The 26,782-nt window shown below is 39.1% G+C and overlaps 1 protein-coding gene across 2 annotated transcripts; it reads left to right on the plus strand.

Annotated features, from left to right (window-relative positions):
* The first annotated feature begins 3,609 nt into the window (after positions 1–3,609).
* Positions 3,610–25,140, plus strand: rc3h1a (ring finger and CCCH-type domains 1a). Of its 2 annotated transcripts, none has more exons than XM_060882870.1 (20): positions 3,610–3,753; positions 7,936–8,388; positions 11,466–11,586; positions 12,572–12,811; positions 13,294–13,469; positions 14,119–14,319; positions 15,451–15,583; positions 17,168–17,286; positions 17,427–17,539; positions 17,619–17,912; positions 18,355–18,554; positions 19,044–19,408; positions 19,780–19,953; positions 20,709–20,861; positions 21,144–21,345; positions 21,565–21,655; positions 21,763–21,853; positions 22,166–22,300; positions 22,553–22,647; positions 22,841–25,140. In XM_060882870.1, exons 2-20 carry the CDS (start codon positions 8,158–8,160, stop codon positions 23,001–23,003), a joined length of 3,297 nt encoding a protein of 1,098 aa, XP_060738853.1. In that variant the 5' UTR covers positions 3,610–3,753; positions 7,936–8,157; the 3' UTR covers positions 23,004–25,140. The 2 variants fall into 2 exon arrangements, with proteins under 2 accessions (XP_060738853.1, XP_060738860.1); XM_060882877.1 differs by having other exon boundaries at positions 22,556–22,647.
* Positions 25,141–26,782: the final 1,642 nt, after the last annotated feature.

Below are 26,782 nucleotides of genomic sequence, written 5' to 3' on the forward strand. Positions count from 1 at the left end.
AAAAAAACTTTAATCTGACAAAAGTAATAATAAATAAAAATTCTATGAATGTTAACCGTGAAAGTCAGACATTACTTTTCAACCATGCTTCAACGGAATTATTTAAAAAAATAAACTCATGGAACAGGCCTGGACAAAAATGATGGCACCCCTAACTTAATATTTTGCTGCACAACCTTTTGAGGCAATCACTGCAATCAGATGATTCCTATAACTGTCAATGAGACTTCTGCACCTCTCAACAGGTATATTTTGGCCCACTCCTCAGTTGTTTCCGGTTTGAAGGGTGTGTTTTCCAGACGGCATGTTTCAGCTCCTTCCAAAGATGCTCAATAGGATTGAGGTCAGGGCTCATAGAAGGCCACTTTAGAATAGTCCAATGTTTTCCTCTTAGCCATTCTTGGGTGTTTTTAGCTGTGCTTTGGGTCATTGTCCTGTTGCAAGACCCATGACCTGCGACTGAGTCCAAGCTTTCTGACACTGGCCAGCACATTTCTCTCTAGAATCCCTTGATAGTTTTCAGATTTCATTGTACCCTGCACAGATTCAAGACACCCTGTGCCAGATGCAGCAAAGCAGCCCCAGAACATAACAGAGCCTCCTCCATGTTTCACAGTAGGGACAGTGTTCTTTTCTTGATATGCTTCATTTTTCCGTATTTGAACATAGAGCTGATGTGCCTTGGCAAAAGGTTCCATTTTTGTCTCATCTGTCCATAGGACATTCTCCCAGAACCTTTTGGCTTGTCAACATGTAGTTTGGCATATTCCAGTATAGCTTTTTTATGATTTGTGTCCTCCTTGGTCGTCTCCCATGTAGTCCACTTTGGCTCAAACAAGGACGGATGGTGCGATCTGACACTGATGTTCCTTGAGCATGAAGTTCACCTTGGATCTCTTTAGAAGTCTTTCTGGGCTCTTTTTTTTACTATTCGGATTATCCGCCTCTTTGATTTGTTATCAATTTTTCTTCTGTGGCCACATCCAGGGTGGTTGACTACAGTCCCATGGATCTTAAATTTCTGAATAATATGTGCAACTGTAGTCACAGGAACATCTAGCTGCCTGGAGATGGTCTAATAGCCTTTACCTTTATCATGCTTGTCTATAATTTTCTTTCTAATCTTTTCTTCTAACTCTTTCCTTCGCTTCCTCTGGTCCATGTTGAGTGTGGTACACACCATGTCACCAGACAACACAGTGACTACCTGGAGCCCTATACTGTATATAGTATACTATACTGTATATTATATTATTATAATATGTATTATACTATGTATAATGTATTATACCATACTGTATACTATACTATACTGTATACTATACTATACTGTATGTTCCATAATTTTATTTTTTTAAATAAGCATCGTTGAAAAGCAATGTCTGACTTTCATTGGTTTACATTCATAGAATTTTTATTTATTATTACTTTTGTCAGATTAAAGTTTTTTCTGTGACCATTGTGAGTTTTTCTTTCATTGACCGGAGGGTACCAACAAAAGTGTGTAAATGTGTTTGTATTCATCCTCAATGAGCAAGCTTGAGGTGACCAGGGTGACTGTGGCAGTGAAAGTTCTTCCATTAAGCTGGCCAGATTTCTTTAGACCATAGATGGGTGTACCTGGGTCTCATTGGTTTCCACTGATGGTACTGCTGGACATCTTCCAGTGTCAAAGGGAAGTAAGCATGATGTGTATTACATTGGCTGTGTCCTGCCACTGGTTCTATGTGCTTCTTCTTCAATGTATTCAGAAATAAAGATGAAACTCTCAAGGTTAACACACACCTTGACTTTAGGGGTCTAAAGACACAAAATAAAGTCAGAAGTCTTGGTGTAATTTTAGGGTCTGACCTTAATTTCAGTGGCCATGTGAAAGCAATAAGCAAATCAGCTTACTACCATCACAGAAATATAGCCAGAATTAAATGTTTTGTCTCAAGACAGGACTTAGAGAAACTTGTCCATGCTTTCATCACCAGCAGGGTGGATTATTGCAATGGACTCCTTATTGGGATCCCCAAAAAGACCATTAGACGCTGCTGCCAGAATTCTGACCAGAACCAAAAAATCTGAGCACATCACTCCAGTCCTCAGGTCCTTACACTGGCTTCCAGTTACATTTAGAATAGATTTTAAGAGTATTGTTACTCGTTTATAAATCACTTCATGGCTTAGGACCGAAATACATTACAGATATGCTAATTGAATATAAACAAAGCAGACTACTCAGATCATTAGGATCAGGTCAGTTAGAGATACCAAGGGTTCACTCAAAACAAGGTGCGTCAGCATTTAGTTATTATGCCACCTATAGTTGGAATCAGCTTCCAGAAGAGATCAGATGTGCTTCAAGAGTAGACACTTTTAAATCAAGATTAAAAACACATCTGTTTAAATCTGCATTTACTAAATGAGCACTGTGCTGCTTTACACTGACTGCACTTTTTATCCAACTCCTGTTTTATTCTTTTTAACATATTTTAAACTGTTTTTATTGAAATCACATTTATTTTCTTTAATTGTTCTTTGTTTTTATTATGATTTTATCGTATGTCTCTTATTTTTACATATATTTTTTTTTCTCTCTTATAAACTGTTTTCTAATTTCTATGTAAAGCACTTTGAATGACCTCTGTGTATGAAATGTGCTACACAAATAAACTTGCCTTGCCTTGCCTTCTTCAAAATAGCTGGAACAACAAATCTTGAAACCCCAGTCTGCTTTGAAATCTTTGCCTGGGAGAGTCCTTGTTAATGCAGTATACCAACCTTGTGTCTTGTTGCTCTGCTCAGTCTTGCCATGGTGTATGGCCTATGACATGAAACTGTCTTCCACAGTCTCACCTTAGTGGCACAGCTGTTTCAGTTGATAACTGTGTTTCAACCTACATTCATTCATTCATTCATCTTCTACCGCTTATCCGAACTACCTCGGGTCACGGGGAGCCTGTGCCTATCTCAGGCGTCATCGGGCATCAAGGCAGGATACACCCTGGACGGAGTGCCAACCCATCGCAGGGCACACACACTCTCATTCACTCACGCACTCACACACTAGGGACAATTTTCCAGAGATGCCAATCAACCTACCATGCATGTCTTTGGACCAGGGGAGGAAACCGGAGTACCCGGAGGAAACCCCCGAGGCACGGGGAGAACATGCAAACTCCACACACACGAGGTGGAGGTGGGAATCGAACCCCGACCCTGGAGGTGTTTCAACCTACATATAAAACTATAATAACGATTATTAGCACCTGCTTGGTATAATTGGTTAATCATATGCCTGACTTTGATCCTTAAAAAAATCCTTGCAAAATTGACTTTGTGCAAGCATACAAAGAGTGCAAGTGTAAGAATTGATGCTGCTTTTTTCCAAAGTGTAGTCACACTAAATATTTATTTCATTTAGATTTGTATTCTGTTTGCTCACTTTGCATTTTGGAAATTGATTAAAAAAAATTCAATATATATTTTTGAAAGCATTCTTACTGTACAACTTTTTCACACCTTCCTAAAACATTTCCACAGCACTCTGTGTGTGTGTGTATGTGATTGTGTATATGTATGTATGTGCTCCATATGAGGGTTAGTTTCAGTACGCATGCGCGGTTTGGTTCCTTGTCTGTAGTTTTAGCTAATCTGATGCTGCTTTGCTGTAGCGCGCGCACATCCCCGTCGAGATGATGACTGAAACGAAAGCGTTTTATTTGTCGATAGACCGCTGAAAATGGCACGGCTTAAACACATATTGTGAGTATATACGTATTTACTTCATTTCTCATGTCGGTGTGCTGTTCTTTTTGAGTTACTAGCTAGCTTGCTTGCTTGCTAACAACTAGCAGGTTCACTCACTTGCTAGCTGGTGCGTAATGTTGCTAGCTCGCTTGTTAGCCTCACTAGCTAACTTTGCTGATATTGATGTATAATACATTTTAAGGTCATTTTTGTGCACGATGACAATTCTACAAAATAACCACAAGATACACTATTAAACGCATTTGTTTATTTGTTTTTACTGAAAACCAGTAAACGATTAGATACGCTATGAAATATGTGCTGCTATTATTTGATGAGCTAGCTAAGTTAGCCCAATCGGCATATTAGCTTAAATGTGCAATACACGTTCTTTTAATAGATATTGGCGTTACGTTTGTTTGTTTTGTGATTTTATGCTTTCGTTTTTTTATACAATATCTCTGTTGTTAATTTAAGCACCAACTTTGTTTGCAGTGCTAGTGGGCCAAGTTGAAAGCAGCTTAGCCATTTTTCAAAATGGCTTTTCAGTGTATCTGCAAGAGTAGCTGAAAACAATCGTTTATGCTAAAAATATGAAAGAAATTCGTGTTTGTCCGTTACAAAAAAAAGAAAACGAGCAAACAGCACTCCCTGTGACCGGTACGTTGTAAATAAGGAAATGATTTCTCTTTTAAAAAAGAAATTGTGTAATAAACTAGAGCTGTTATTGTTGCGTAAGTAGATTCGCTAGGAGTTCGGTGATAATCAGCGCAAATTCACTTTTATCTTAACAAATAGAATAAAATATAATCTTCTGCTACTGATGGAAATCGATCGAAAATTGTTTTTTTTTTTTGTGTGTGTGTGTGTGTGTGTGTGTGTGTGTATTAAGTTTGATTTGACCAGATGAGGCTATAACGAAGCAGCCAGCCATCGCATTTTGGTCCTGTGATTTACAAAGCTTCTGTTTGGATTTATTTAATCGCTCAGTATTTGGACAAAAAACCCACATATATATTTGATGACTGACTGATCATCAGTACAAACTTTGATGTGCATAATATGCAAGGGACGTTGTGGTGTGTTCAGTAGCCAAACTGTCTCCCAAACCAGGCTTTGTCTAGAGTGGTCTAGCTTAGCCACTTAGCCGCTTGTGCTAACACGGTTTTAGCTGTTTTTCTGACCTGGATTCCACCTGCATTACACACACTTAAGTAATTTAGAGATCACACTGGGGTGGACACACCCGACCCCACCCTGTTGGCTATTACTTGCTTAAACATTTTCATCAGCCTAGAATTTGGAAATTTCCAAAATACACAAAAGCGAGTTTCGGGAGCGTGACTGGAAAATACAGCTCAGGGATGTGTCGTTTTGGAATGAGTCGACACTTTGTTTCGACTCTCTTACGGTGAAAGAGTCGATTCTTCTATACGAGTAGATTATGTCGATCACAGGTGGAGAATAAACTGTCTCGTACATATCAGCTTTTACTACTTACAGTCTACAACTCAGGAAGTCAAATACGTTTTTTATCAAATTATCAAAGTGCTGTTGATTTAGCTGCCAAGTTAAATCAGTTGTGTTAGAATAGAGAAAACATTGAACGGTGTAGTGTTTTCCAGGACAAGGGTTAGGAAGGTTTAGATGTAAGCATGCTCATTATTGAATGGTGTGTGTGTGTGTGACTCGGATATATGTGAATTAGCGAGACATGGCTGATCCACTATACTACTGCTTGTTAAAAATACTATATTTGGCCTTTGTGGCAAGCAACAAGCATGTTTATTGTTTTGTCTTGTGTTTCCTGGTTCAACGTTAGCATAGTGCTGTAAAATGACTGCTCCAAATGAACACATTGTAGTGCCATGATTTTAAAATAGATTTTTATATGATGCAATATCTTTGTTCATTAGAATGTAGAGGGAGGTTTCTCAAACTAGTGTTACTCAGTGCTAGATATAATATCCTAATATCCCTAAAAATATCTCACACAGGTTTATATTTAAAAAAAAAAAAAATCACTGAGTTTTCCTGGAGTCAAAAGACTCATCTGTTATCTGTGTCAAACAGTTTGTAACATTGGATCATCTGGAATTCACATCTCTAGCAAGATTGACTTAACAAGATTATTATGGGCATAAATTTCCTGACTGACTAAAAGTGCCAGTATTGCATTACAGCATAAATCCTGTTTACGTAAATTTACTGATGATCGAGCCAGTTTTTATTTGATTTGTCATGGCTATAGAAGGTTAATGGTGCTGATGTGGCGAAGTACACCTCTGTTAGCATGTTTGACGTGTTGATGATCCGCTTTTAGTTCATTTTCCACTAGTTTGAGAGAGGGCATTGATATAATGTAAGCGTTGTCAAGAGATTAAAGAGTTTAAAATGCGTTTCTGTCTGTTACTGTTTACTCGCGCTTGACTTACTCTAAAGGTCCTCATCAATTTTGTCAGCTGTAACTGGTCAAACAGTTCTCACCTCCATCCATTCGGACTCGTTCCAAATCACACATCAGCACGTCTTTTTCTCAGTGCAGGGACATAACTGTCCCACAGGCTGTATTTTAAACTGCTCCTGCTGTAAAGTCATTAGTGTTACCTCTGCTTTCATGACAGATATCAGACATGCACAACACCAAACCATTACTGACCACAGATAAACCAAACAGCACTTTGTTACAGCTTATTCTTTGTGGTTTATCATCATTTTTAAACTGATCTTTAAGTATTTAGAATTTTTTAAATGATGTTTTACATTTTTACATCTGGCTTGACAAATGGTTGATTAATACGATGATGTGTTTGAGTAGTTTATCGCACTGAGAAGCATTTAAAATATAACACAGCAAATCTTACCTTTAACTCCAGTTTAGTTCAAATACTGCAAAGAGTGTTAGTATTTAAATGACTAATTGTACTTCTCCCATGTTTGGCTTGTTTTCATAAAGCCTTGAGAAATGACAAGAATAATAAAGAAAAAATATGAAATACGTGAAAAGCCATGTGCTCGAGTGATGTGAATGAGTCATGTCATTCCCAGTGGACTGTTTACTCATGAGGACTTTATTTCCCGTTCATCATTACAATGCACTTTCAGCTCTTATGTACCTACACACACCCTGGAGATGATGGGAACTGATCTTGTTTACACTTTGGCCCAACTTTCTATGCATGTGTGTGCATGCGCACAGAACAGCCTCCCCACAAAATGAGGATAACTTTCTAGTGAAGTTTCAGCCATCGTGCATGTCTTATCAGTACTTTCCAAAGTTCCAGGTCTGTAAAAATCTAGGGAAAAAGAAACCTTCCCAGTACGACCGCCTTACAGTATCTAATTTTAGTCATGAAGGAACTCCTCCAGATCGAAACTTGTACTGGGATAGGTGAGAGTGAGGCATGTCTAAGTATTGGTACAAAAATCAAAACAAGGAAAGAGGAAGTGTCTTAGGCGTCTGCGAGACCTACATAGGCATGACGAGATTACCAGAACTGATTTGAATATACTGCGTGCAGATGTTTAGACTGCAGATGTATGCTTTTAGCAAATGGCATTTCCTTAAAGAGGTCTTACTTTAAAAACAAAAGAAGTGTGTGCAGTGTGCTGGCTGAAAGCTGTGTACACACAGCACGATGAGCTGAAAGCATTTCTCTGAAGGTGAAACTTTTTCCTTTTTTCTTTCTTTTTTTTTTTTGGCTGACTTGACATTTTCTCTTCTGAGGTAGTGTTTTTAATCTTGAGTCACTTTCTGAATATATTTTTCTTGTATAACTCTTGTTTTTGTCTCACATGAGTTACTAATTACAGCACTACAGTTCCTGCTGATGATTGACTGATGAGTCAGAATGTGAGGCCTTTATTGTTTTGGCATTTAACCTCTTCTGCGTAGTGTTTCATTGTGTAGCAGCCCAGAGCAAGCAGCATGTTGATTAGTCACTCAAAATCCCCTGCTTTTTATTTCCATTTAAACATGGGTAACATTTACACTATGTATTAGAATTAAAGCCGGTGTCTGTATGGTCATTACAACACACGTAGCCTGAAGGGATGATTGAGACGTCTGAATAATCTCTTTTCACTATTATAAATGAAAAGTACTCTAGATTTACATTTTGACTGTTTAACTGCATCTCTACAGTGGTTCCAGTAAGTGTACTAAAATTCTGCCATTTCTTAAACTCTCTCTTGCAGGTTATGTGTTCAGCACTGTGTGCTACAAGTCCACGATGCCTGAAGATCTTTAAAACCACTGTTCAAGGAGTTTTTGATTCCTGTGGAATCTATACATTTGGCGCCTCTTGTTTTTTTTTTTTTTTTTCTTCTTTTTTTTTTTCTTTCTTTTGACAAAACCTACCCACGTCCGTGAGAGCGTGGATATCTGAGAGTCTTGCCAGACATCTTTTTTGGTCAACGATGCCCGTACAAGCGCCACAATGGACCGAGTTTCTGTTGTGTCCCATCTGCACGCAGACGTTCGAGGAGAGCGTGCGCAAGCCCATCAGCCTGGGCTGCGGTCACACTGTCTGCAAGATGTGCCTGAATAAGCTGCACCGCAAAGCCTGCCCTTTTGACCAGACTACCATCAGCACGGACATCGAGCTGCTGCCCGTCAACACGGCACTGCTGCAGCTCGTCTGCCCTCAGGTCAGTCACTAGCTGCTAATTGCTTGGGCTGTGAATACGAACCAGTATAAAAATGATAGTCATGATAAATTACACACACATCTTAGGAATGTTAACACTCGTCTTGATTTTATCATGACAAAAGAATTATTAAAAATCATAAAGTAAGTTGTCCCTGCTTTGTGTAAATGTTTCAAAGCATTTATAGTTTGGTTTTTATGCAACAGTTTGGTTTCTTATGCCCATATGAAATAATATGCATCATTTTTTCACTATATTTGACAAATTGGCTATATACAGTTAAGAAGGAAGCCAAACAGCTTTCCGCTGCATACTGTCATGGTAGTTTGAGCCCTTTTAGGCTCATTACACCGTGTTTCCTCGCAGCCTCACTCACTTTTTCAGTAAATAAAGACAGCATGAGGAATATGAGGGTGTAGGCTTGGGATATGTGTGGATTTGGTGTTAGGTAAATTTTATCAGTTGTGATGGCTATCAGACTTATGTAAATGTCTGTCGGGAAACAAAGTTCTGTTTTATCTCGCAATGTTTTTAATTTCACCTATTTTGAATTCTAAACAAACCTCAGTATCATGTGTTCTGGCTTCAGAGCAGAGAAATAAACCATCTTTCTCTGATACATCTTAGCTTACCGTATCCGTGCTGCCCTGCTGATAAAGATGTGAATGTCTTCTCTCTCTAAAGATGAGTGGGGGACTTGAATATAAAAGCAAATAATTATTTATCAAGGCTCAATCAATCGAGTACTGTCAGCCACAATATAGCAACACAGTGCATAAAATAATGAGGGTACAGTTAAAGAACTCCAGTCAGCGTTCACATGAAACATCACAATGAAATGTGTTTTCTCTGGGCATTATGCAGTATGAATTTACCAGAGGAGCTGGTCTGAATATTTCCAAAACTGCTGTTCTCCTGGGAATTTCACATGCAGCAGTCTCTCGAGTTTACACAGAGCAGTAAAGGGTGTGGTCTCAGTCTTTTTTCATATTGGCTAGCAAATGGCTGGCAGATCATCCAAAAACATGCTTAAAAACGAAAACACGTAGTGGTTAAATGCACATATGAAGATTTTGGACCATGGGTTTATAGTGGCGCTCATATCAGATCATAACAGGAACTAACCTGTCTCACCGATGTTCCAAAGCAGTAAATATAGCCATAAAAGATGTACACTATGATGTGACCCGTCTTAATAAATTACAAACGCATAAGTGTGCTGCAAAACATTTAGCTTTGGGCCGGTGACAGTAATATCATGTTCCTGTAACAAGGCAAATGATCCTTGTTTTATTCCTTACATTACACCACACCATAAGATTGTGATGCTCTATGTTCTTGAGCCTTTGCAGAACAGCAAATACTGAGGTTCATATTCATCCCTAAACAGAAGTGAAATGCAGAATAAATGATAGGCAAGGAAAATCAAGCAGGTTATTTAACACAATTTGGTTTTTGTTCGTTGTTTCATTATGGTGTTGCTGCCGCCACTTCCCTTCATGGACTAGAACAAAGGAAACTGATTAACCAGCAGAGTGTGTTTTGGCTGTACCCAGATAACTTGCTGGTTTTATTTTGATAAGTCTATTTTAAGAAGCATGCATGTAATGCTGAAGTGCAGGTAATGAATAAGAAATGTGGAGATAGAAAAGTGGGCATGGCCAATTTGTTATTCAGCTGCTTACCGGTGTGTCACGTTACGCAAAAAGAATTAGATGTTGTCGTTCTAATCTGGTTGGACTGCGTGGTGTATGCGCACGTGCACACTGTGTGTGTGTCTGTGCACACACGAGCATTATAAACTGCTTAGTCACTATGGTCATATTTTTTCATACGGTCTAAAGTCACTTCCTTTTCAGTATGATTCCCTTCCCTGGAAATTGTAAAAGTGGGTTTTAAAAGAGCTGAGACAATATTATTGTCAAACATTCTGTTCTTTTATCTCTGTAAATTCCCAGGACACATCGCTGGGTTCTGACCTGCATAACTCTGTTGTTCTCCTATTATGCCTCTTTTCCACCAAAAAGAACCAGGTGCTGGTTCAGAGCTAGCACTGGTGCTGGTTCAAAGTTGGTTCCATTGGCGAACCTTCTAAGAACCGGTTTGTCTTTCCACCGGCTAAAGAGCCATCACGCAGAGCTGAGTCTGACGTCACTGTATACGCGTCACGTGTCCCAGCAACTTTAGCGCAGCAGCGGCAAACACAAACATATCAACAATGGCGGATGTTGCTTTACTGTTACTGCTCATGGCTTTGTGAACCTACATTAGCATCCAAACACGGCGAATCCAACGTGTACTTGCAGCTCCATGTAATTTGTATAAACGGAGGTTGTAATCGAGAAAGTACATAACGTTATTTTATCATTAACACAGAAAAAAGGTAGCCTTAGCATGTAGCTAACTACTATAATGTGTGCTTAAAGTAAAAAAGTATTAAACATTAGTATACTTAAGCTACATTATCAAATGCGCTAACAGTAGCCCCGCCCACAGCCCCTGACACAAGCGGTTCTTAAGTCTAGACCAGTAAAGTTTTGGTGCTACTTAAGAACCACTTTTCCTGGCCGGTGCTTTGGGTGTCGAAACAGAAAGAACTGGTTCTAAATTAGGCTCTGGCTCCGAACCAGCACTCGAACTGCCTCGGTGGAAAAGGGGCATTAGTGTCTCCCACTAGACCTGCTATCCTTTACATTATGTGTAGGAGCTGTTGCTGTGCACTCATCTGTCTCAAGTCTGTCACTCATCTGTTTTAGTTAAGAATACAGAAACTAGTGCAAATTACATTCACAACAGGAGACAAGCAGCTGTTAAACACTGCCTGAAATACACGCTTCAGATATTTGCTCAGCATTGGAACTTTTCAGTATGTCACTAAAAGGAATGATGCACCAGTTTAACTTTCCTCAAAGCTGGAACATCATTTCACTTCGTTTCACATACAAAGCCAGGAATACATAGTGTCTGAATACACAAGAATGTTCTGTTGCATGTAGTAATACAAGATTATTTAATCATAACTTCTGTTTATTATAATTATTATGGAATTCAAATATTGTCCTTCAACCTTTCTGCAGGTACCCAAGTCTCCGCCTGTCACCTTAGTGAAAGGAGCAGAGGACATCAAGCATTATGATGAAGCACGCACATGTGTGGAGGAGCTGGCTCTCTACCTCAAACCCCTCAGCAACACCCGAGGTCTCCACCACCTTTATATACCTTTCCTGTGTTGCATGACATTTTAGAATATAATAAAAGGCCTGACTCCACTTCAGCATCAATACATGATTTAAAATCAAAAGCATGACCATATTTATACCATAAGAAAATCCAGATTCTATCAATACAGAAATGCAGTTGCTCTTTTTTCTCTATTAAACTGTTATAGCATGGATTCATAGTGTCAAATAAATCCCTATGAAGGATTTAATTGTAGACTGCCATACAGTTAAGTACATTTCAGTTTCATTGCTTATATGTATTAAAATGCTCCAAGGTTTTTTTTTTTTTTTTTTTTTTTATTATTATTATTATTATTATTATTATTTTTTTTTTTTAAACATCACATTTATTTGTCAATAATAGCAACAGCACAATGATGTGTCTCTAATTCTACAGGAAGTGGTCAAACTGCTGACAGAAGCTTCTTTTTTTTTTTTTCCACAGTACAGCCTGTGAGCTTAGGAGGAGATTTGACAAAAATATTTAATCACCAATATTCTAGTGTTGCAATGTGGCTAAATGTGTAGCTATAATACACCATGTGTAATTTTGGGAAATTCACTGGTATTTGATGACGTCCTACTTTATCTCAGTCATAGGGGAAAATTTCTTGAATTCTTTCTTGCAAATGTCACCATAACTTCAAACAACCTTCTTATCTTCAGCGTTACACCAATCTGAATTTGATTGGCATTACTGATCTAACTAGATAGAAAGATAAGGGTGATACTACTACTGATTGTTGTGTGTTGCATGAATCACTTTTGTTTTTGACCCGTTCTACCTAAACTGTCTGCATGCTGTATGGATTATAATATGGACTGAATAAAAGAATGCAAATGATGCTCTGTTTATGCTATTAACCTTCATGCAATGATCACATAATATACAGTTAAGCTCCAGGAAAGACTTCTGTCTGTCCTCACCTAAAAGGGTTTATTTACTCTGTGTATGTTTGCAGGTGTAGGGCTGGCCACTGCGAGTCAGAGTCTCCTCAGCAGACCCATGCAGAGGAAGCTGGTGACCCTGGTACACTGCCAGCTAGTGGAGGAGGAGGGTCGTATCCGGGCCATGCGTGCAGCCCGCTCTCTTGGAGAACGTACAGTTACTGAGCTTATCCTACAACATCAAAACCCCCAGCAGCTCTCTTCCAACCTCTGGGCTGCTGTTCGAGCACGTGGCTGCCAGTTCCTCGGCCCTGGTAACGTCATATTCTTCTGTTCTTCTAATTGACTACTCATTTAATAATATTAGGACTATTTTAGTGTTTTACTTTTAACCATTTAATTCCTTCACAACCATGCACTGCCATGATGCAATTTTACTCCAGTCACTCTAAAGGAGTGTTTATTCTGACTAGGGCTGAGTAATGGGACAATATGCTCACAATATTGTGAGAAACTGTCACAATATACACTCATTTGTCACTTAGTTATTAAAACAATTAGAGGAAAAGAAATTCTATGTTTAGGGTCCATCATCTTTTTACAATAATTTTTGTGCATGCTGAGAACCTTTACTTTTGCTTTTAACTTGATCTGGATGTAAATTCCCTCATATAGTCACACATAGTCTGCACTTTGAGCTCAATTTGAGTTCCTAAAATAACAATAACCTTTGTTGATGTCCAAATACTGTATTTATGGACCTTTCTATACATTGTGATGCATTCTCTAATTACAGCTATGCAGGAGGAGGCTCTAAAGTTGGTGCTGTTGGCGTTGGAGGATGGCTCACCTCTATCCCGCAAGGTTCTGGTTCTGTTTGTGGTCCAGAGGCTGGAGCCACGCTTCCCTCAGGCTTCAAAAACAAGTATAGGGCATGTTGTACAGCTTCTGTACAGAGCCTCATGTTTTAAGGTAAATTGATGGTGCATGTAAAGTACAAAGTTTGCTAGATATTAATGGCTTACTATATACCACAGTTCTCATGTCTGATTAGTCAAGTGATTTATCAATAGCATTATCAGTAGGAACTGTACATTACAGATTTATAGAGCTAGTTTTTGTACATTGTTTATTTAGTAACAGCTCGGTCACAGGTAGACCTGCCACACAATAAAATCTAAATAAAACATACTTCCTGTTTTTTTTGGGTTTTTTTGTATTATTGATCTGGTTGAATCGTTCTATTTTTTTTTTTTTTATGATTTAAATTGTTAGTCAGAACAGGAACCAACTTGTTTGACAGATGTTCCAGGACATTAGATAAAGCTGTAATGGATGGAAAAATAACTTGTCATTTTTTTAATCAATAAAATAGTCATTGTTAGCTGTAGTATAATAGGAATAAAACACTTCATAGCATACTGTTTTTTTGTTGTTGTTTTTTTTTAACTTTGAGATGGAAACTGTTACTCGTTCATTATACAACAATCTTTTAAACATAGCCAGTGTTTTATGTAAAATGTAAGGGAATGCCATGCAGCACCACACTACAACATTTCTCATGACCACATGTACATGGTTGCATTAACGTGTTTTTTCTCTTTTTTTATTTCTTCTCAAGGTGACTAAGCGAGATGAGGACTCCTCTCTGATGCAGTTAAAGGAAGAGTTCAGGACATATGAGGCTTTGCGGAGAGAGCACGACTCCCAGATCGTCCAGATCGCCATGGAGGGAGGCCTGCGTATTGCCCCTGACCAGTGGTCCTCCCTACTCTATGGGGATCAATCCCACAAGTCCCACATGCAGTCCATCATTGATAAGGTATGAGAAGCAAGTATTACAGTGTGAAATTTCTGCTCTGTTTGATTACAAATAAATCATAGATTCTACAAAAGAAATACAAATTATTCCAGACCAGTTTATGACTGAACCCACGTCATGAGTTTCATACACACAAATGGATATGGAAAACGAAACCTGTTGGTCACGTGAAGCTAGGAGGCAGTTTTGTTTGTCACAGTTCGGTCGTTTTTTGTATAATGAGGAGAAAAATAGAATTTTGTTCCTTCTCCAGGTGACCTCATCTGTCACTATCTTTTATGATTGTATCTTAGTAAGAATCCAGGAAGTAACTGTGGCAAAAGTGTATATCTTAGCAAGTGGAAGTATTAATAATAAGGAATTAGAATATTGATATGATTATTCATTATTATTGTTTTTACATACTTCACTTTAAATTTTGCCTAAACTAGCAATTATTAAATGAAATACATGGCCAAAAGTGTTTGGACTTTATATCCATGCCATCTGTTAAACAGCAGTAGAACGGTTCATACTGAAAAGTTCAGTGACTTGGCATACAATGAAGTCAGGTTGTGAAATATCTCCCTCTGTCAAGCGAAAGGGAAGCATCTAGGTGCAACAGCTCAGCCACAAACTGGTAGACTGTACAGACTCATAGAGCACAAAAACCGCATATAATGTGTTATATCACTTGCTCCAGAACGTCCTATTGCCTCTGGAAGCAACATTATCACAAACTACTCATCGGGAACTGGATATATTCTCTGAAGGGAAGAATTCTCTGAAGGGGTTTGCCAGAAGCCAAGAGAACGCTACCTATTTGAATATATAGTGCCAACGGTAAAGTTCGATGGAGGAGGAATGATAGATTTAGGGCTGTTTCTCAGGGTTTGGACTCAGTTTTAGTGAAGAATAAATACAGAAATATTTCTGCCATATTAATGATGGTCAGGTGTCCATTTGGCATATAGTTCAAGTTAACTATATTTAGGATCTGTATGGTCAGGTGCTAAGATTAAGTCATGTATGCAAGGTGGAGTTGTTTATTTTAGAGTGTAGTAAAAAGTAAAATGCACAGTATAGTTTCAACAAAAATAGGACTTTTGTCTTTTGTGTCTACAGAAATAATTGCATTTTCTTTCTCTTCAGTTGCAGACTCCAGCCTCTTTCGCTCAGAGTGTACAGGAGCTCACCATTGCTCTGCAGAGAACAGGAGACCCGGCCAACCTCAACCGCCTCAGACCACATTTAGAGCTGTTGGCAGACATCGACCCAAGCCCAGGTCTGTGCTCTCACACCCTGACATACATACAGGACACTAATAACCAGATAATGATCCACTACACAGTCCATGTCTTCTTCTTCTTCTTCTTCTTCTTCTTCTTCTTTCGGCTTTTCCCTTCAGGGGTCGCCACAGCGAATCATCTCTCTCCACCTAACCCTATCTTCTGCATCCTCAACACTTGCACCCACTAGCTTCAAATCCTCATTAATTACATCCATATACCTCCTCTTTGGCCTTCCTCTTTGCCTCCTGCCTGGCAGCTCCATGTCCAACATTCTCCTACCAATATACTCACTCTCCCTCCTCTGAACATGTCCAAACCATCTTAATCTCGCCTCCCTAACTTTGTCCCCCAAACGTCCAACATGGGCTGTCCCTCTGATGTACTCGTTCCTAATCCTGTCCAATCTTGTCACACCCAAAGAGAACCTCAACATCTTCAGTTCGGCTACCTCAAGCTCTGACTCCTGTCTCTTCTTCAGTGTCACTGTCTCTAAACCATACAGCACGGCCGGTCTCACCACTGTCCTGTACACCTTCCCCTTGATTCTTGCTGATATTTTCCTATCACACAGAACTCCTGACACCTTTCTCCACCCACTCCAACCTGCCTGCACTCGCTTCTTTACTTCTTTCCCACTCTCTCCATTACTCTGGACTGTTGACCCCAGGTACTTAAACTCCTGTACCTTCTTCACCTCTTCACCCTGTAACCTTACTATTCCACTTCCCTCCCTTTCATTCACTACACAGTCCATGTAATTTTGGCTTTTGATTTTGTTGTTTGTTTTGCCAGCCCTGTATAAGGCCATTATGTGTAAATAATTAAAAACATGGTGGTATGATGAAGCTCATTTGGTAGGGTGTTGGACTACTGATCAGAAGGTTGAGAGTTTAAATCCCAGGTCCACCAAGCTGCCACTGCTGGACCCTTGAGCAAGGCCCTCAACCCTCAATTGCTCAGTTATAGGGGGAAAAAAAAAGAGATAAATATAAGTATCTCTGGGTAAAGGGGGTCTTCCAAATGCCATAAATGTAAGCAGAATTAGTTAACACCCAAAAGGTTATAACTTTCCAGTAACAGAACTTCCTGAAGTGTTTTATTCCACTTCTAATTTTGGAATTTTGCCTTTGATTACATTTTGTAACTTATTAAAGGAAAAACGAGTTTATGTAATGTCAAACACCCTTAAGGGAACAACCGTTTATAGTTGCGGTAAGTGGAAAAAATCTTTTATCATCCTGTCTTTAACAAGTCAAAGGAAGACAAACAGAGAAGACCACAAAACATCAACTTGATATTACAGCATTATCTCAAACAAAGTGCCAGACCGTTTATTTATTTATTTATTTATTTATTTTTTACATTTTTTTATTTGTCAAATCCATTTATGTTGTGTGTCCCCCATAATCTCTTTGAATGAGATACTATAGATGGTGTATTAGAACAAGCTAATTAATATAAACCTGTGAGTTTTAGAGTACCTGCCTAGTACATACCGTATTCCCAGCATACTGTATATACTGGTTGTTTTAGAAGTGGTTATCAGAGTAAATGAATTTGTGATCTGTCTCAAATAGATGCCCCGGCCCCTACATGGGAGCAGCTGGACAATGGGCTGGTGGCTGTAAAAACAGTAGTGCATGGGCTTGTGGACTTCATCCAGAACCATAGCAAGAAGGCAGGAGACCCACAGCAGGTGTGCAAATCCATCTTCACATGGCTCAATCATTACTGCCTTATTTGTTTATTTACATTTTTCAATTTGGAACACATGCTATTCTGACATTCTCTAAAACAATCAAAGATTCTGGATCTCATGGATTTCATGTGTTCCAGGCTCCTCAGCACAGCAAGTACAAGACATATATGTGTAGAGACATGAAGCAGAAGGGTGGGTGTCCCAGAGGAGCCAGCTGCACCTTTGCCCATTCCCAGGAAGAACTCGAAAAGTGAGTGACTCCTCTTTGCTCAGTATCTACACTTGTGTTTAGTGCAGTGTGGTTTCAGTTTTATTTATCTTAACCACAGGTTTCGTAAGATGAACAAGCGTCTGCCTTTGAGGAAGCCCCTCAGCCAGTCGCTTACCCACCTTAACGACATGGACGTAGCTTGCAGCCCAGGCCTTCTGTCTGATGAGGGATTGGTTGTGGAGGGTCTGGCCCACAAACCTTCCCTAGTCACTAATGGCATTCTCCCAGTGCCACCTGGATCAGAGCTCACACATCTGATCTCCCGTGGATCAGCAGCACCCTACGACACGGCTCGAAAGCTGGGAAAACCAGACACTGGCAGTCTCAGTGCTCCTGAGTCAACTCCAGATTCGTAAGTTTAAAAATGATTATTGTGTAGCTTGCTCTCTAGATTTAGATGCATGCAGCATCAGTTAAAGTGAGGGGTCACAGCATGCATTAATGTCCCCAAAACTGGTTCATTTTTATTTTAGTCAAAATGCAGCATTGAGATATTGGCAGTCAAATCATCCTCATCTTATGTCATCAAGTCTCATCTCTTTGTATACTATTACCTTGCATTTGACAACCACACAGGCTTCATAAGAAAATAACACAGTGCTTTTTGTGATTTTGTTTACAATCATAACATTTATATATACGGTAAGTGTGCACTCAATCCAGACTTTTCACAGGAATTTCATGGACATAGAAGTGAGCAAAACTTTCAGTTACAATACAAAATATCTCCAAATATCACACATACAAAGTGCATGTTAGTAGATAAAGTTTTATTCCATCTTTGTTTTGTGCAGACTGGACTCTAATCCTAAAGTGGTGATGACTTCATCTCATCCTAAAGTCCAGAGAGACAGTCTGGCTGGACACACACTGTCTGCGGTCTCCAGAGTTGCTCAGATACAGCAGTACCCTCCACATCAGCCTGAAGCCTATTACCCAGAATCCAGAGTACCACCACCTGCTTCCCAATACGAGTCCTCTCAGTATCCCACTGGTAAATTATTAGTGTTTTTACTGCATCAGTGTGTCATCATCATTTCTTTAGCACCTACCATGAAGAAGCAGAATATGTAGATATTTTCTTTTAAAGTAGATCATTTTAAAATACTTTTTAACAGGTTCTGTTTGACAGTTTTTTTTTCTAAGAAAATCTGCTATTATCACTTTTTGAAGGACACTGAGAACTTTAGCAATATAAAAAAAGACATTATACACAGAAGAGGAAACGAAGAGGAAATGCACCTTTTAGTACATCTTAACATGAACAAATCAAAAAAGCAGTGTGACTGCATAACTGGGATGAATACATGGGAGAACCAGCATAATGTATTATTTAAGTATAAATACCCAATTATATACAGAAAAAACATACATACATTTTGGGTGAAATTAAAATGTGTTCAATTTGTAGAGATGTTTCAAAAGTTATAATCATTGCTCTTTTGTCATGAGAAGGATTTTTAAAACTTTGCTTTTTCCTTAGGCAACTCCTATGCATATCAGCACTTGCAGCCTCGCTACACTCGCCCACCAGTTGACCCTGTCTTGGCACAATACCCAGACCCCTATCCTGTCTCCTACGCCCCTGAACGCCAGTACCCTGCTTCGCCATCTGACCCTCGCTACAACTACCACGACAGTCGCCGCCATGCACCTTATGGAGGCCACCCTCCACTCCCACCATACACTCGAGATGAGCTGGGTCACAGGAGTCCTGTCCCCTTGGAGATGCCCCCACCACAGGCACCAACAGCAGGAGCCTCATCCTCCTACCTCCCAGAATCACGGGATCGGTACGGCTCTGAGGGTTATAACCACTCCGGCCACAACAGCCCTTACAGTGGCAGGGTGAGGCATCATCTATTGTTATTTTATTTTATAATATTTAGGGCTTATGTGATCATATTACAAGCTATGGGTAATATAATTTCAGGGTTCCTAGGATTATCCTGCATTAATTCAAAGCTGTACTGATTTTATTGAGAATGACATTGTAAATGATCTTTCTTTTTTATAATGTGTATTCCAGATAGAGTAGGTGGACCCATTTCCTGCTAACAATTGAATTAATTAATTAAACTAAATGTCACTCTTGTTTGATGTGCAAACATTTTCAATCCAGTAATGACTAAAAGAAATACACTTGACACCACTTGCCTTCACACCCTGTGTTCTTTCTATTGCTAAGCAAATAAATCTGGTTGCATGTGTACACACAGAGTGCCTATGCCCGGCCACAGCCCAGCCTGGACTACCTGCACCGTCGGAGGAAGGAAATCATGGCCCAGCTAGAGGAGCGGAAAGTTGTCTCTCCTCCTCCCTTTGCCTCCTCTCCAAATCTGTCCCATACTTATGACCCCAGTTATACGCAAGATGTCAGGGGGCAAAACCATGTAAGCTCGTTATTCTTCTGTGTAAGGGTCACCAATTCAAAGCAAACACAATGAGATTTAAGCACTGAGGAGGTGATGTCAACATATCAACCAGCAGCTGATGATAACTTGATGATAGAGTTTATCACAATGACCATCTACAGGAAACCATGTCAGAGCTTCAGCTTGTAGCGTACTTTCAGTTCTGTCTTACTTGACCAGTTATAATATTAAGTGAAAGTTTTTAACCACACATTTGCCCAAGCCATAGTTTCAGTTAATCAGCTTGAGGTAACGTGCTGTTGTCAGGCAGTGCAGCACTTATTAATTCTAAAGAAATGTTTAAAACTTTCCATGATTCTGGTTTGACCTGTATCACAGTCTGGTGTTGATAAGTCTGTGTCCCAGGACACACACATTTCATGCCCCTGAGCTATTGTTATTATAATTTTAATACTGTATTATAAAAATATGTAATCATTTATTGTATTATTATCTATTCCTTGTTTTTTTCAGGTCTATTTATTTAGGTCTACACTATAAAAAAATAATGTTTATAACTTTCCTAACTATACTTAAGTTTGTTTTTTTTTTCTTCTCAAAACTTTCACGAAAGCCTTATATAATCATCAGGGGGTAAAATGTACACTCAGATAAAATTGCAGCTCTTTGGAATAATTAAGTCTACTCTTTTAACTACATTAAAAGCAAGTGCAAATATTTGTGTTGGAGGTCTTTGGATATTTTGAATATGCTAAACTGTTTTTGGTCTGCAGTATATGGGAGAGAAACCTCCAGCATTCCAGAACATCAGAGAACCTGAATATGCAGCTTCATACTCTCCATGGTCATGTGACACTTTTGTTCCTTACATCGGCACCAAGGACATGAAGTCCAAAGATTGTCCTGCCACAGGCTACATGGAGATGGTAAGCTGGATCTCCGTCTCTGTTGAGGTTATAAAGAGGCTTTAAAGGTCTCAAAATGATTAGTTGTTTGGTATGAATGTTGGTATGCTGTTGTGTGTGTGTGGGCGTACATGAGCAAAAGGTCGTTATTGTTTACTCTGTGGCGTTTACTCCATAAGAACACACTGATGGACCAAAGGCCAAAAATAATCAGGAGCCATGATATATCTATAGCCTTCTTGAATAAATATTGCGAAACTGTTTGAATCCTTTTTTCTTTAATGTTTCTTCTTCCCTTTTTAGAAGACTATAGAAAAAAGCTTGAGAGATCCAGCTCTGGAGCTGCAGCGTCGAGCAGCAGAGGTCAAAGACGATGACCCGATCATCCCATTTGGCTCATTGCCCACCATCTCTCGCTTTGGAGCCATATCTCGCACGTCCAAATCAGGATATCAGCCTGCTGGCCTTGTTCCAGGCCCCTCAGCCAAACACACTGCAAATGCAGGTACATTGTAACAGCACTGCTCTCTGTACAGACTAAAGCCATGTGTCTATTTGCTGCTGTGTGCCATGGAGCATTTAACCAAAAACACAAACATGCACATAATCACGTACACACACTATATTTATCCACACTAATTTTTATAATAATAAATCTCTAATACTTTTTCAAGGTTTACTGCCTGTTTCATGATTTTCTAATGATTCTGTCCTTTTCCCTCAGTTGATTACAGCTACGGGAATCACGGAGGATGGGGTGAAGCCTCTTATGCCCAGCACCAAACCATGCCATCTCAGGGACACTTCAATGAGCGGTAAGGGCCCTGGTGTTGGCATAGCATCGCTATCCAAAGCCATAGAGTTTTGTAAATAGTACCATCTGTGTTTTTACTGTTTTAAATATCAGTTCCTGTGTGTCCAGTCTGCCCCCTGCTGCACAAGACAGGGAACAGCTGAAGATGGAGCTCCAGCAGGTCAACCAACAAATCACGCAACAGACTCGCTATATAGAGGTAAGCTCTTTTGAGAATTAGCCTCAGTTTTCTTTGACAAAAACATTTAAAGTAACACAGTAAAAAGCATAGGCAATACTACATTAGATTTATTGATTATAGCTTGGTCAAATCAAGCCACGGGTAAGATTAGGTATTGACATGAGGGTATTTCATTACTTAGATAATAGGACACTTAGTAGCATATGTGATTCTACATCTTAACAATTGAGCTACCACTGCCCTCAAAATCATCCCTTAATTCATAACATCCCTTAACTTCTACGCTTCAGTGGCTTCTTTACATTTTTTTTTTTTTTTTTTTTTTTGCAGAGGGAACCAGGTTCAGCAGCTGGCCAAGTCGCTCCAGTGGAGTGGTCAACAGCTAGTGTTTCCAGCGAGCAGCTGAGCATAGAGTTGCACCAGGTGGAGAGAGAGATCGGCATAAGGACACGTGAGATAGCCATGGTAAACAAGATTATACCCATAGAACCATGAAGTTTCTCTAAGCAGCAATGAAATGTTCTTAAAGCCTTTGATAATCTGCAGAGTGTTGGCCCACATGGATTTTATTCTTTTAATGGCTATGAATTGTCTAAAATGGACTGAACCAGATACTGTTACACAAAGCAACATTAGAAAGGCATTGCTGACTGACTAATTATCCCTAGATTGGGCAATACCTACTGCTTTAGTTTGTATCTGGTTTGTCTGTTTCAGGAGGCAGCTGGCATGAAATACAAGCTGGTAGCAGGAAGTGAGAATGGACAGAGTGAGCACAGTTTACAGCGGGAGGATCACCACCTAGCCCTGAGGTAAGATACTGGAGATGCTTCTAAACATGTGCTGCAGTCACATGATTGGCTCATTGGACATTTGCATGAATGTGGAGTTGTATTGGTTTTCCTATTGAAGTGGCTGGTGAAATGTATGTCCTTGTAGCTTCTTGGCACTTTGCTGCCATATTTTTCCCCACATAAATTTATTTCATTTCTGATGTATTTGTAGTGAGGGATCAAACGGTTCCGGTTCTGTGGTGCAGGACCGTGGTTTGGGCAGCACCAGCATGCCGTCCTTGACCAGCAAGACATCCTCACTCAGCCTGTCATCTGAACTGGTGGGCAGCAGTCCGGATCTGGCAAAGAACGGGGTGGCTCACGTCTGCACATAGTTTGTCTTCAGCTAGATGCTACCTTTATGAGCTGGTCTCTTTGTCTCCCTCTCACTTTTTCACCCTCACACACAAACACACCCAGTCTCTACACTCTGAGTAGAAAGTTATATCTCAAGATCACCTCCAATTTGCAGAGGCTACAATATACCACCAAACCTTCATTAATGAACTATTTAACAAACTCCACTCATATTGGGTCACTTTTTTCTTTGCCACCGCAGTACTGGGATGTTGAGCATTCCATATATCCAATGCCTTTAGCTGCATTTCTTACCACTGCTTGTTCAAATAATTCAGAAATGACGAGTCCTACTTGCTCACAACACCTACAGGAACTTACAGGAATAGGAATTAGCAGCATCTGCCTTTTTCCCTTCTGTGAATGTTTTTTTTTTTTTTTTTTTCTTTCCCTCTGATAAATTCTTTCATTGCCTTAATGAATCTTTCAGACTAGAGCATTCAAGAAACATTTTACAAGTATGTTTACTTGCAAGTCAAACCAGTAATATTATTTTAATAACGAAAAGTAATACTCACATGCAGTAGACTCAGACTACATTCTTAGTAGTTACGTTATCATTCATGATGCTGACTTTTCACGGTTGAAGTTTACATTCTGCACAGTACTCTTGTGAATTTTCTTACAATTTCTGTAGGAGCCTCCTGTCGTGCTGCATATATAGCATATTAGTAACGGATGGATATGATAAACATTGCCTGTTCAAACTAACATTTAGTCAAAACCAGACTGTTATCTTGAGTTGAAGCTAGTATTGTTGCCCCTCAGCTTCATATACGATTGGTCAGTGTTCAGGCAACGTGGCTTTGCTCAGTATCTTACCAAAACATAACTCGGGCCCCGCCTACACGTATACAGATGTGTGTGTACATAAAAAAAAAAAAAAAAAGCTGTAATTTAAAATGAACCCTTTTGAAAACACTCTCAAGGCTGGAGAATTTTTGTTAATCTTTCGTGGATAGGAAAACTTTTCTTGGTTACCCCTATTGCGATTTGGTGCGTACCACTCATCCACGATGGCGCTGCGGATGGCGGCCTCAGTGCTAATGCGCATTTCGTCTTGTAGGACTTTTTAAAAAAAAAATATCTGCCAACCAGTTTGTTTATGTGCTGCATTTTCTTTCAAATTGAAATTAAATGAAAAAAAGAATAGGAAAAAAACCCACCCTCATGCGAAGGAGAATATGATTGCGGTATGGCTTCCAAATACACCACTGCAGGGCTACAGTTCTATACTGTGAACATCCTGTGAGGTTTCACGTACGATTTTTTTTTTTATACGAGTGTTTGAGTGTGACATTGAAGCAGAACTTCCATTTCTGTCAGTCCATGCATATGAATGTCCGTGTTTGAGTTTGATTTGTTTTGTTGTAGTAATTTTGGCCATGGTGGTATTTTTCTACACATTGCCTTCTCTACTACTCAGTATGCAGAGTATGTTATTCTTGGCAAGATTTCCACAGCAGTTTGACATCCCTGTAAAAATTTATATTGAATTTAAATACGAGATCCATGTGAGCTTTTTACTTTAAGCTTTTTTTTAAGTTGCTGAATGTCAAACGGAGATCTCGAAAACAGACAAAAATATCTGTATACGTATGAACGGTGCCTCAGTCTTGTTTCCTGTCTATTTCATGCCATGTAGCTGGGCATGCTCATGAGTCGGACAGACAGTCCAGGTTTTACATGTTATTTCACAATTCCACTCAATGCTAGCTCAGTTTGAAGTTTGTGACGACATTCTTCCATGCCGAAATTAAGACTCTGCTCTTGAACCGACCTACAAAATCTGTTTGCCTTACTGGAGAAAAACGGCCAAATTCTTACTGTTTTATTTGGCTATATATAGATTTCTTTCATTTCCCAGAAGCTGAGCTTCCAAAAAATTGCTTTGCTTCATCAGAGGTGGTCAGAAATGTCTAAAGCATGTGGACAGGGCCAGAAAGCCACTCATCAGTTGTAGCCAATTGCACTTGTTTTTTATTTATATACTTAGTTTTATTACTTTTTTAGATCATGTACTAACATACCTCTCAGCTTTAATGTTTTTAACCAGGGATATTTACATGTTTCATCCTGAGGATGGAAAAAAAAGCCTAAGAGAGAAACTGAAAGGAGACATTCTGTTTTATGAATGTTTTTATATATATATATATATATATATATATATATATATATATATATATATATATATATATATATATAAAATATACACACTGTATATATTATGTTTCAGGGAAAACTTTGATCTGCATACAGATCTTCATAACTAGAAAAGTAATGAAAAAATGACTAAAGCCTTACAGTCAGGGTGCTGCTGTGGTGTGTTAATGCCTTTTGTTTTAGGGTTTTGTTTTTTTTTTTTTTTTAGGTTTGTATTTTTACACACACTGGCCCATTTAGGACGTTTATGTTCTAGAAATTTTCAGATGAGATTCTGTTCTGATCACCTCTGTTTGGACCTAAAGCTGTGTTTATTTGAACTATTTTTTGTTGTTTTTAACTTCTGTGAAGTTGGTTTTGTCATTGGCGTGTTAATGATTTCTCCAGGAGGCCACGGCAAGGGGTTCAGAGCTGATGCAACTTCTACACTCACTCACTCTCCCTCTCTCTCCCTCTCTCTCCCTCTCTTTCTCTCTCCTCTCTCTTGCACTCTCTCTCTCCCTCCCTCTCTCTTGCACTCTCCCCCTCTCTCTTGCGCTCTTCCTCTCACGCCCCCCCAACCCTAAAAACCTAAAACAGACTGAGAATCACTGCCAAGTGTGAACCTCATAATTTACATACATGTACATTCACTGTATGAATTTCAAACTTCCCAGAATTTTCTGAAAAGGTTGAAAGTTTTCTTATCCATGTCATGAATAAGTGCTTGTACCGCTGTGACGATGAACGAATAATACAAAGTGAGCGATACTATTTAAGATACAAACAACTTCATGGGATTTTGGAGCATTGACCTAAAAAAAAACTTTGGACAGCATTATTTAGCTTGTTGAACACGCAGTATTTACAGTAAATGTAGTAATAATTAGACGGATAAAATAGGGTTCATGTGACAAAAATACATTTGAAGTGCCAGTGAAATCATATCTGTGGAAGTCATTGAGCGTCTCTAAATGTAATTAACTCCAAACAAAAATAAGGGAAATTAAAAATCATGTACAACTTTATCAGACATAACAGTTGTTCAGTGTTTAAAGTATTGATACCTGTGGTGGTGGATTGAGGTTACATCATGTCACCCAGCTGTGTACTAGATCCTGAATCCATTTGGTTGAAGTGTGTGTGCAGAAACTGAACTACTGAATTCTGACACCCTGAAACTGTTTGTATCTTTACTGCAGGGGTGGACAAATCACTTAGCAATTAAAATGTCCAGTGTTCTGCCAAGCAGCATTTTAGTTGCCTGGAAATTTGCGGCTAAAAAGTGGTAGCTAGTGTAATTAAACAGCATATTGCAAGCTAGTTAGTTTGTTGAGTGCATTAATATAGACAGAGAGCAATCCTTATCCTCTAACACACTCTAATGTAGCACATGGTTTCAGGTGCTGTCAGAGTATCAGCAAGTTGTTGGTGTGCATTTTTGTTGTGCTTGTAGCATTAATCCTCCCATTGCATTTTTTTTTGTAAGAGTTTCTGTAAGACTCCCTGATTTTTAAAAAGATCTGTCTCTCCTAATTAATCTAGTGAATAAAAACCAAGCAGATGACACCTTGAGCTTTAAGATTAATTACTAAGGAACTGAAAATTGTTTTGT

Source organism: Tachysurus vachellii, chromosome 1 (assembly GCF_030014155.1).
Source record: "Tachysurus vachellii isolate PV-2020 chromosome 1, HZAU_Pvac_v1, whole genome shotgun sequence".
Taxonomy (NCBI): domain Eukaryota; kingdom Metazoa; phylum Chordata; class Actinopteri; order Siluriformes; family Bagridae; genus Tachysurus; species Tachysurus vachellii.